The 12,478-nt window shown below is 40.4% G+C and overlaps 1 protein-coding gene across 1 annotated transcript; it reads right to left on the bottom strand.

Moving 5' to 3' along the window:
• Window positions 1-1,905: 1,905 nt before the first annotated feature.
• On the bottom strand, window positions 1,906-3,919 carry LOC147895109 (translationally-controlled tumor protein homolog). The gene is made up of 5 exons (XM_087383693.1): window positions 3,758-3,919; window positions 2,760-2,833; window positions 2,549-2,677; window positions 2,248-2,405; window positions 1,906-2,142 (listed from the first exon to the last, which is right to left on the bottom strand). Exons 1-5 carry the CDS (start codon window positions 3,783-3,785, stop codon window positions 2,025-2,027), a joined length of 507 nt encoding a protein of 168 aa, XP_087239819.1. The 5' UTR covers window positions 3,786-3,919; the 3' UTR covers window positions 1,906-2,024.
• Window positions 3,920-12,478: the final 8,559 nt, after the last annotated feature.

The following is a 12,478-nucleotide window of genomic DNA, read 5'->3' as shown; positions in this document are numbered from 1 at the left end:
GGGGAGGTGACAAGCAAATCATAAAGACTCATTTCTCCAAAGTTTCAATAATCAACATAAGTCATTTGCTTGGTTTTGAACCTCAAGTTTCATTTCTCCAAACACTAATTTCTTCAAACTTTTTACTAGATGAAAAAGAGGCAAAAGCAATGGAAGGCCAATGAAGAGAAAAATCGATTATGCAACATCAAGAGGAGGATCATTGTAGGCACAAAAGTGAGGGAAGACAAGGATGATCAAAAGAATCAATTGGATTCTCATGATGGCAAGTTTCCTTTGGGAAGAAGCAAAATGCTTCTTTGATAAAGTGTCTTCTGGGTTTCAAGAATCTCACAGAGGTCAAACCCTTATTAAAAGGATGGCATCAGTCATACTTTTGCATCTCAAAACATTACATGGTTAAGGCATTTGAATATGCTCCAATATCTTAAAGTTCCCCAGTTTGGAACAAAATAGCTAGAATAGTTGCTAATGGGAAGAGCTGGGGAGTAGCTAAAATATTGATTTTGAAGGGGCAAACAAAAAGATTGACGTGAAATTGAAGCAAGGCATGGTTCATACATTGATGCAAGTATAAGAGACGCATCAAAGAAAGGACATTTCTCACAACAATGTGATGTAACTTTCCTTCAAACCCCAAAATCATTATCTTGAGAAATGACATACTCCATGATGCTAAACTTGAGGTTACGTGTTAAGACACCAAAATCAATGGACACCAAAACATAAAGTGCAAAAAAAGAAGGATTAAAAACCCTACCCTTTTCATTCTCTACGACGAACCTACTCATTAAAGTTGCATTGTCTAGCTGTTCCAGAGCACCAATTCTCAAATCATACTTGACCACCTGGGTTTAACAAATCTAGACCTACTTGCTTGGGAAATGTAATCGGTATTACCACTTCTTGGGAAATGTAATCGGTATTACCACTTCTACACTAAGACATCTGGAGTGCAAGGCCTACCTTCCTTGCGCAATCAGAAGGAACCATCATCGTTATACTACACAAAGTTACTACGCCATGTCTCAAATTCCAATGTCAAATCAAACTATATATCAAGAGAACTAAATATGAGCGGCAGTCAAGCATTCGATAGGTGCTGCTTGGAACAAGAGGCTTGAACATGAACATTTTCGAACTCTTGAAAGCTATCCATATTTGTGACGTCACTTTCAAAAGGTGGATATGGTGGCTTAGTTGCCATAACTCTATATAAAACAATTGCCTTAAATACTTAGGCCAACAAAAACCACTTATCAGTGAAAAGGTTATCTGATAATCCACAACTATGATTCACAAAAAAACTCAAGTATGCAACTCTGATGTGGCTCGCCAAATCATAATATGAGAATCACAAATGTCTGGGTCGACAGCCAAACTACACTATTTTCTGACAAAAAACCAAAACAATGAATTATCACCTCTGCCATTATCACAAGTGTTTGGCTGAGATACCACTTCTGCCATTGCTTCAAACATGCAAATCTCAGAAAAGGAGTGCATTCATTTAAAAGAGTCCAAGGCCCACAGAGCACCTGCATAAGCTTACACGTTACTAACACAGAGACATAGTATCAATGAGCTCGACGTGAATCAAAATCAAGTAAATTAGCTTTCCCATGGAAGGGGACAGCATAATATGTTGGATGCCAAACAAGTACAAAATCCTCAAATGTTAGAAGAGAGACGTGTATTTGATAAATTCTCACAACATAAACTCTACCTCAGTTCGTGCATCAATCTCAATACATATATCCAGCATCACTGCTGAAGAAGCAGCAACTGGACACCAACATAGAAAAGTGACTTTGGCTCATCTATACATCACAAAATCAGTAACAGCAACAAACTGTACACCCACAAGGTCCAAACAACATCCACTCAAAAACAGATGCTATGAGATGATGAAACTGCCCTTGGCTGGCCCAAACTTGTTATTCCATACTCAATTACAAACAATCTTCAAGTTACAGGAAAAGCTCCAATATAAGTAGTCCAAAATTGCAGTAATGCATCCCTGATTAGCATTTAACTTCCTTCAAGGCATCCCTAAAGTAAATGAAGGTGGGATCAGTTGCCCCTTCCTTGTAGTAGGCAAACACCAAAGAAGCATCATCTTTCATGCTCTCCCCAACAAAACTGCACAGGAGGCATTAGTTTGTGTTAATCTCCAAAGCGGCATGTCCATTGTCAAAACAACAATAAGACAAGAGGCTCATTTTAGAAAAAGTAAGCAACCCTTACAACTGCAAGTCACTAAGCTTTGATATGAGCCATTTTACTGCAGGCTCAACATTCTTCTTGAACTCATCTTGCCGTTCAGGAACAACCAAAGGCGTCAAGGTCTTAATATACTTTTTAATATGTGCCAGAAAAGTCTTCCTCTCAAAAGAAGGTTGCTCCTGCAAAAGCACAAATATCACCCACGTTAACAGAAGAAATCTAATCCACGTCATTTTAATGCTCTCCCACTCAAAGGAAAGTTGCTCTTGCAAGACATACTTGACAGCAAAACACAGGATAAGAGAGCACTTGGAACAGGTACCTGCAGTCTAAAGGTGTCAATGATATCAACGACTTTAGTAGCTTCATCACTTACACCTTCATCATCCTCACCACCTTCGGCCGAGGGGTTTGCACCAATATCCACATCAACTGAACCTTTTACAACCCACTGATAAAACAAGGGGGAATCAGAATGGACTCGTACCTCTTCCATTAGCTTTATAAACCCGAAGGTGAAAAGGAATACATACCTTTCCTTCTACTTCCCAAAGGATCCCATTCATAATCTCCTTGTAAGGAAAAGAATCTGAAAGTAGTTCGTCTCCTGTATTGTGCAATATAAACACAAAATCCTCATATTGGAGAAGAATCATGGCCGTTCAAAACCCAGCATAACATTTCTTCGGATGAGAAGTACATGGGCTGCGCTCTTCTAACAGACGGCTACGATCAACATGAGAACTCGTAATCCATCAACGCAGCTTTCAAAACGGCAAAATGTTGACAGGGAACATACTAAACATTAATGCCTTGCTGCATGAGCCCGGAATCAAAAGCCTTGTCAAAGAGACTATTAAAGGAGCTTTTCCAAGCTGTTCTACATAACCCGTAAACGAAGCAGTGCGACAGCTCGCAGCCAGTGCTGCGCCCATAATAAGCACTCCACATATTTTGATCATTGTTTGCCTCTAGAAGCATGATACACCAAAGAGCAGCAACGCGACACCACGCTGACCCCAAAAACTGCAATCTTCGAGATGACAGACCGGCCTAGACAGCTTGATTACCAACAATGATTATGGACAAGCACATAGCACCAGGACACAATTGCACGGAGATGAACATACGCACGCAAATAAATTAAATAAACATGTACACAATTAAAGCAGGGAAAAAGCTCATAGGTGCAAAGACGGAACATATCAAATAACCAAACAAATTAGGACGACCTGCAGGTCAAAGGGTAGGTGCGCGATCTGTCAACAAGCACAGCAGGAATGTATCCATGTACTTCAGACTGTCACGAATATATGAGCAAGGGAGAAGCACCCGGTCTCGACGATCGGACGCTTACGGAAGGAGTTTGGAGAGCTTGGAAAGCTCAAACGGGCTATGCGCATCTACGACACGAGCTTTGCAACATAATTTCGGAGATGTAGTAGAAGCTCAAAGAGGACAAAAGCGTTTGCGTATCGACGAGCGAAGGATTGAAGAAAAAAGAAAAAATTATGGGAAGCAAGAGACGAACCTGAGACCAAATCCTCGTAGACCAACATGATGGAGTGCCGAAGGAGATGAAGATCGAGAGAAGAAACAGAGAGACGGGGATGGGATCGGCAGGGACGACGAGGAGCACAGAGCTTCCGGCAACACAATAAGAGGAGTTTCAACGTTTCGCCATAGCCAAATATGAACAAGCTGAAGATGATGAACAAGATGACAGAATTAGGGTTTCGCTTTCCTTTGCTCACCCCTCCTCTGCCGTCCGATCTTCCATTCCCCTTACGTGGCATCATCTCCATCGTCCGATCCATTCTTCCATTTCCATTTCTGCTTTTCTCTCCGCTTTTTCCCTTGCTTTTGTTGTGGCATATTCGGAGTCTCTTTTTGAATATTTTTGTCTTCCCTGCAGGCCACCCCCCAAAACTTTTGGCAAACAAGGTGAATTCCAATTCAAAGCGCCTGCCCTGCTATTGTTGAAGTGGTTTTACTAATGAATTGTTTGTGTGGAATCGTAATATAAACCACTCACCAATAGATAGAGTTTGTTTACCAGCTATTCTAGGCTCGTCAGGTTTGTTTTGCCCAAATGTGGCCCAGTGTGGATCCGTGCATTGTTGTTGGTGCGGTAATTAGTTGGTGCATGTTATGGATAGACGTAGTCATTTGCAAGTTTGGGTTTCTGCATTGAAGTCAATGTTGAAGTCTCCTAGAACATAGGTACATGTTCTTGGGGCAAATAGGGCCCCCCAACGAGAACTCGAAGATAATTAATTAATTAGTTATGATGGCAGGCACGTGGAAATGCACGATTAACGTGAGGTAGTGGCATGAAAGGGATTAGCACGAAATCGATTAACATAAGAAATGAAATCGACAATTCCAGAAGCCACGCGAGAAGTTTGTTAGAGGAGCTTTTCCTCCCAGACCTTCTGCACCCTGGTGTAAAGACCACGACAGGCTAAAGGGAGGAGAGTAGAGGAGAAGGGGGCTTGTGAAAGGCTCTCAAAATATGATACAGTGAAAGGGGGGGAAGAGGGTGGAGGGAGAGGGGAGGAGTCAGGGGAGCAAAGGGAGCAAAGGGGAGAGAGGAACGGAGGAAGCCAAATAGATTAAGTTAATTGACAGTAGCAAAAAGGGGGGGGGGGGGGGGGGGGGACGATAGGTTAATTGACTGAGGAAAGGGTCAAAAGTAAGTGAGTCCATGGACAGCCCCTATGAATGATGAATAGTGTGAGTTGTAGTGTGGATTGGAAATTGTGTATGACATATTGTATTGAGGTGGTTTTTTCCTACTTGGAACTCTCGGTCAATCTGTCATAGAGGTGTCCACGTGCAAAGAGTTCCAGCACTCTAAAGATTTACATTGCTTTATCGTGCATTCCTTCCTGTCCTCTCATCTTTGAATGTGATGCAAACGACGTGTGGAGAAGTGTTTATGCTCGAGTCCATGAAGATCCCATTAGCTCCGTTCACCAAGCCATCTCCAATGTCAATGTTCTCGGAGCATATTTCAACAATCATTCTTGGCTTTAGTTGTAGCTCTTTGTGTAGAGCTGCACTACTTTTTGGATCAATTGTTATTTCAATCACCTTGCTATAGGTCTTATGTCTTTTGTCTCTAGCTTTTGGACAACATGGGGAGTGCCATCAAGAAGATGGAAGACATACTGATTGTGTCTATCTTTCAAGTTGTTGGTATAGAAAAGATGTGCTATCTTTCCTTTTTCTTATGGAGTGTGGTGATACATGCGATTTAGTATGTCTGTCATTTTGTGAGTATTTCCCGATGCATATTCTTTTGGGGATCCAAAGGAACACTTCGTTTATTCGCATGGGTTGTTGTAGCTCATAGTAGCACACATATTCTTTCTAGACAGATGGTAGCATTACCAACTTAGTAGATTTGCTTGAAAATAGCCATGAGTCTTTAGTGTACTTTGCCCTATCAAGAAAACCTCATCTAGAACCAGCAGTTGCAAGTCCTTATATAATGTCGAGAGGATGTTTGGAGTCTCTAGCGAGAGAGTTGTGTAGCTTGACACCATCAGTGGTAGACACAATGCGTAATGTATGGCTGTCCCTCCAATGTTATAAGTTGCTTTTCCTGTGTACACGACCACAGGATTGCTTGTGGTGAGCTAAGGCATTTCTTGGCTCATGTGAGTAGTGGTGCAGGAATGCTTGGACTAGCAAGGGCAATGTGAAAGTCTTCCCTGCCCTTGCATTTCCAGAGAGGAAAGTGTGAAACCGATGAGAAGGGTACAGTCTCTTCTTAAATAAAACATCCTCTACAATTAGTCTTTGCTTAATGTTTAAAGCTCAAAATAGTGCACGAATTTAGGTTAGTTAACCTTTCATGCATAGCCATGTCTCCATGTGTTTGTTGCAAATGCTTACGAGGTAGTTCCATCTCTAACCCAATGTCAATTTTCTTGCGGCCTTGTATTGCGGATGTGTTTTGTGATGATGTTCTAGTAAACGTTGAACTAGCAGGACTTGTACGAAAGGGGATTATCGCCTTGGTGAACTCCCGTTTGTTACTGTCAATAGGGTCCTTGTTCTCATTGTAGATGTCATGCCATGTGGCAAGTCTGGTGCACAATGAGTGTTCCTTCATATTGAAAGGCAAGTAAAGAAAACAATGGCTTTTGCACTTGTACTTGGTACTTGTGGATGTGAACTCACTAGCAAATTGTGCAAAGCTCCCTGTAGTGATGGTCAGGATCCTTTGCTTTGTTGTAATTGGTAAAGCGTATGATCTTACAACGTCTTTTATGCTTGCACTTGGTACTTTTGGACGCAAACTCACTAGCGAATTGTGCAAGGCACAATGTCTAGAGGTTGTTAGGTCTCCTTGGGTATTTTGTAACAATGTCATCAAAGAAAACATCTTCGCTTTCGAGGTCCATTTCCTTGAGTTTCCACTATCGCTTTAGTAGGAGGGTACATTCCTCTAAAGGACTAGTGTTTACATAAGCAAACTCTCTAGTGCTACTCATTAAAGGCATGGACAATGCGAGATATACAACTTTGTTGTGCAATTATGCAAACTCTCTGGTACTACTTGTTAGAGGCATGGACAAAGCGAGGTATACAACTTGTTGAGCACTAATGTGTTGTGTGTTGAGTATGGCATTCCCAATCCTATATATACTCCCATTGGTCATTGCATTTGTTTGTATGCAAGTTGACAATGCTGACTTCATAGCATCTATTGTAGCCTTATTAGACTTGGCTATGTACAAAGTGCAGTACGCTATTGCACTATGTGGATTCAATATAAATTGGATATTCGCATTAGATCCCCATAGTCTTGATAATGTTGGATTAAAATTGTTTGTGTAAGTGTCCTTTGGCCCCCCTTTGCAAAAAAATTGATGGTTACAAAATTCCATACCACAAAGTGAGAATATACTCTTCTTCGTAAAGAACTTGAGGGTGTACTACTAGGAAACCATTTGTATCATGTGCATTTAAGGAGTATTAGAAAAACCCCTCAACTTAAATTTTTTTAGAACAAATGGATTTTTTCGTAAATTTGAATTAAAAAACATTGTAATCCTATTAAATTTTTTTCAAATTTTGAATTTGACTTCCCATCCTTTTGAATGTATGTGGTACACTAAATTTTTTGAGGTGAACGCCCAAGTGAAAGATGTAGCTATCTATAGAAGGAATGAATTAAAGTCAAGCTCTGTCATTGAAGGTTGTCCTAGGAGATGGGCAATGCACTTCGTGCTATTTTTGAAATTCGTTGTTTGCATTTCTTCAGGGAGTAATGTTAAAATGCAATTTCATTGCATTGGTGGCCTTGGAAAGCCAAGTCAATATGCTTTGTTTCTTTTATTGCAAGTTCTCTTGTGTTTTTGCGCTTGTATGTCTCTACTAGGCAAGTCGAGCTTGGAGATATCTGAGGATCCCAACAAAATCTTCAATGTATTCATTAGTAGGCACACCATAAGTTGGCACATGTTCCACCCAATATAATCTATGGTCATTCGAGCTACCTCTATTTTGGAACTCTATCATTGAAAAAATTCCAAGAACTTTGCCCAAGATTGTGGTGTCTTTCCAAAGAAGTTGCTTCATTGCATGGAATTTGTTGACATAGTGTTGCACTGTCATGATTGGATCTGATCGAATCAAGTTTAGAATGTCTTGTTGGGCGTTTAGCATGGAAACATGATGAGTATTGTCTTGTAGCTCCTTCAAACTACCATGACACTTGTAGCTCCTTCAAACATGACACTTGTGGTTGCCAAAGCTTCTTAGTAGTTGTAAATGTGATGAAGAAGGAAGGGGGCCTTACCATTGCAAATAGGTTTTTTTTAAATTTATCCTTGTAGTCCAATGGAGTGAATGGGTAGATGCAGTCTTTGAAGACTATTTCGGATTGCAAAAGTCTCTCAATGTTGGTGTTTATCAGTGTGTCCTTCACTTTTAGTGGCTTGCCCCTAAGCTTCCCTTTGCGCATGAACACCCATGTTAAATGAAAGAAATTATTGCCCTAATTTTTTATGGATTTGAAGAATATGTTCTCAATGGACAAAGTTGTCATCGCTTGTTAGCTCCCATTGTGCTATTTCTTGATAAGCTATCTGTGATGGTATGTAGTAACGTCGAGCATGTCCATAAAATAGTGTTGGAAAAAGCTCCTCACAAGGTTTGTCTTTAAATATGCTTAGAAGAGAGAATACTTTTGATGGTGCTACAACTATGGGTTTTTCTTCAAAGTCTACCACTTGTTGGCTACTATATATTCCATGGACGAGAGTATCTGTGTGAAGATCGTCATCCGCAAAAGGTCATGTAGTGTCATATTCTTCAACTTGTTCATCATGCGAAGATTGGAGTGCAACTATGTGTTCTATCCAGGATGGATTTAGCCAAACGTTGTTCATTGAATACAAGGGTGTTGCAAGCAACTCTTGAAGAGCACGCATTGTGAGCATTGGTCACACTAGCCCACTGATATGGTTGTGCTTATATTCTAGCTTTCTTTTTATAGAAATTGTTACCATTGCACTGTCAAAGAGGAAGCATGGGAGCATGTGTTGAGCCCCATCAATGTCCACAAATACATTCACTATGCTTCCTCGTAACCCGAACTGGCCGCCATCGAAAGAAAGTTACCTTATTTGGGGGAAGGGAATCCTAATTTCCATGAGGCATACCTCCATGTCATTTAATACTGCTGATATGCATGGACTTCTTCAGGGAAGCGCCATATTGTGAGCAAAGAACATTGGTATTTTATTATGCTTTAGTTCATTGTAGTAGAGGGAGCAAAGGCTTCTATCACCATTCCCACGTGTTGGAAGAAGGATGTCATAATTTTCAAGAAAGCTCTTGGCTTTAATTTCATCTTGAACGCTAATGTGCCACATGAGCTGCAAGCAAACCTTGGATTGTCCTCTATGCTCCTCATGTAACGCATTTGGGCCAACCTTAGCTGTTGCCCTTAACTTGGTTGTGCTACTCTTGTAGCTAAATGGGCTCTATGAGTCCCATCGATCTCTACTTTACTAAGCTCCTGTCTACTTCCTTCTACATTTTGGTTGGTATGTGTTTGAATAGCAATAGTTATTTGCATCTGTAAACCTTCTTTATAATGCCTTGCGTACTATATCTTTGTTCAAAAAATTGGGTATTTTATGAATTGGAAATGTCCTTTGCAGCCAACTCTAGGGTTCTACTAAATCAACTCTTGCAATCCATCCTCATCAGTCAAAGACCTAGCAATATATGAATGGTTAACAGGCTTCTGAATGAGTGGTGTCAAGCGGGACTCATGGAAGTATCAAGGAGTAATGTGTGGCAGTGGTTGCTCACATGTGATTGAACATCAAAGAGTTTCAAAAGCTTGTTTATGTCACTTTGGGCGACTTTAAAACCCACTTGTAGGTGTATGGAGAGGCATTGGAAACATCCTAAAATGAAAAACCTTGAAGATGATGCAGTGTGCATGGATGTAGCAATGTGTTGTTGGTTAAGGGCCTCAAGCTTATTGTCACACCAAAATTTTGCACAAGCATAAACCAAGGTGTTGTTCTAAGGTTTGAGGACATAGAAATTGACATGCAAAGAGTGTCGAGAAAGTCTTAAGAGAAAGTTGGAATTAATTCGTGTATACACTTAAGAATATACGTGTTATGTGGATTGCTATGAAGGAAAGCTCTATGCCTCTCTAAGTCATATACATCCAAAGGTTTAGTGTTCTCCATAATTATTATAACAACAATGGACAATAGATGAAGTAGTTGGAAGATGTGATCTCACATTTTATCAAGCACAAAAGTGCACACCATATGTACTATGTGGACAAGAGATTAGCAATAGCACCCAACCAATGTGCATGACAATGGGCATAACTAGCATGTCTAATCACTCAGTGTTGAAAGCGATCACAAAACTAGAGCTAATGATTGTGAAGTTCCACCAGTCGATTTGAGTGCTAGTAACATCACTCAAATATGAAGGACAGTGTCTTGGTGGAGGACCGTCAAGGGAGTCTCCAAAAAAGTACCATGTCAACATAGTTCCTCATCACTTGCATTGAGACCTCTGCTCTTCCTGTGAGTAAAATGCGGCCCTTAAGGAAGGGCACTTGTAGAGAACATCATGCACTTGATTACATGTGAAGCAATAAGGTCATCTTGGGTCCTTGCTCACGTGCACTCCTCCACAAGCACTGCATTGATACTCCACAATTTTGTTGAGGATGGTGTAAATTGCACCATCTAGATAGGGCATTAGGGGCAAACCCTAATCCTAACACTAAGGGGTTCACATGTATATATTCATGTTCATATTCATAACAACACAGTGTACAGGTAGCTATATTGTGTGCACTCCTCTCTCTCTCTCTCTCTCTCTCTCTCTCTCACTCAATCTCTATTCCTTTCTTTGAGGCATCTCTATTCCTTCTCAAGCTCTCATTTTAGAGATGCTTCTCAACTCTGTTTTTGTTTAAAAAGCTCAGGAATCCACTTCCTAGAGCTTGAGATATCCTCTCCTGAGTGATTGAGGTTCATTTCATGAGTTTTGAGAGAGAGTTTAAAAATTTTAATGAGGTATTGTAAGGTTTAATTCATAAAGCCATTTCAGGTTTCTTCCCTGTTGTACTGGTTTTCTGGTCCTCCAACTAGTTCTGGTTTTCGGCTTTCAACAACATCTCCTCATATCTTCTTAGAGAAGGACTCCTATCCTACTCTGGAGCCTCGACTTGCTACTCTAGCTAAGGCAATCTACTACAATAGCCCTAGGCGCCTTCTATGGAGCAACGGATGATAGAGCTACAACCATACTCTTCTCTAAAGTCTTCTCCATCAATGAGCTAGTAGCCATGCAATTAGCATCCATGACCTCCCTATGGCTCTTAGCGAGCCTAAGGCTATTGAGGACTCTCAAGGCCTCTACAACGGCTGAGATCTCAACAACCAAAACACAAGCAACCCTCCTTAGCAAGCAAAGGTGGCATCAACTCTCCAACTTGTAGCCGCCCAAACTAAGAGTTCCACAAGCAAGCTCAAGGCCCACCACTTACTACTGCAACTATAATGCCTCACAAGGCCCAGTGATGCAACTACCAGCTGACTCCAGCACCGTCACCACAAGCCACGGTTGACAACATACAATGCTTCAACCATAACAAATGGCACATCTCCTACAGTCTCCAATGCCATCAAAAAGATGAAGAGGATAAAATAGAATAAAGTGATAGGGATGTGATTGGCAAAGATTGTGGAATAAAAGAGAGTGGATGCAATAAAGTTTTTTAGAATTATCATTTTGGAATATATTGGCTTGTGTGCGATATATATTGGCTTGTTGGTACCCTTAATTTTTTGAATAGTAGTGAATGTGATTGTTTGTACCCTGAATTTTTTTGTTTGTAATTGTTTGTACCCTAGATTTTTTTACAGTTCTTGTATGAGTGCCCTGTTATGATTTGTAATGTGTTTTATATGCCCGAGTTTGGTTATTTTTTTCCAACAAATAATAAATGTAACGCCCTCCTCCCCGAAATTCTTCCATAAAACCCAACCCATTTCCCCATGTTGCCACCATTCCGCACATGGATACTTTGCTATCACATGTAGCAGAAAAAATTGTGCATGATGCAGATTGGATAAAGTTTAATGTCTAAGTGCAAGTGCATGGGTGGGGTCAAGATTGATCATCACAGAAGCAGCATTGCCTGAGGGTTGCTCAAACCAACCTACGAGATCTCTGCAAGCTTTGGAGAGACCACTTCAAGCCACAAATTAGCAAGGAGGAGACTGTCAAAGACATCATGGTTTGTGTAGACATCTTCTTGGACTGTGGGTACATCATCCAAGAAGAGCTTCAATATATATTAGAAGATGTGCAAGATGAGGTCCCATCTAGACATGAGGAGGAGGACAATACGAGTGATAGTAATGCAAAGCAGTAGACGACCTCCTCTCTTTAGCATATGCATAAGAATCTCTTTTGGAGAGAAATTTTGTTTATGAATACTATTTTTGTTAATATTTTTGTATATGAACATTCTTTTGGATATAAATTTGTATATGAACACTCTTTTGGCCCCAAATTTTGTATATGAATGCTCTTTTGGATACATATGGTAATATATTTTATGGAGATATATGATAATATATGATGAAGTATAAAGTAACTTGTCTTTTCATAGTTTTAGTAAGGTGAAGTTGAGTTTTAAGAAGTAAATTGTCTTTTAAGTAAAGTGTAAGTATGGTATGGT

The sequence above is a fragment of the Dipteris shenzhenensis genome, chromosome 13 (genome assembly GCF_047967505.1).
Source record: "Dipteris shenzhenensis isolate YYH24624 ecotype China chromosome 13, Dip_SZ_1.0, whole genome shotgun sequence".
Taxonomy (NCBI): domain Eukaryota; kingdom Viridiplantae; phylum Streptophyta; class Polypodiopsida; order Gleicheniales; family Dipteridaceae; genus Dipteris; species Dipteris shenzhenensis.
Note: the sequence above shows the minus strand (reverse complement) of the source record. Positions and strands in the feature narration are given on the sequence as shown.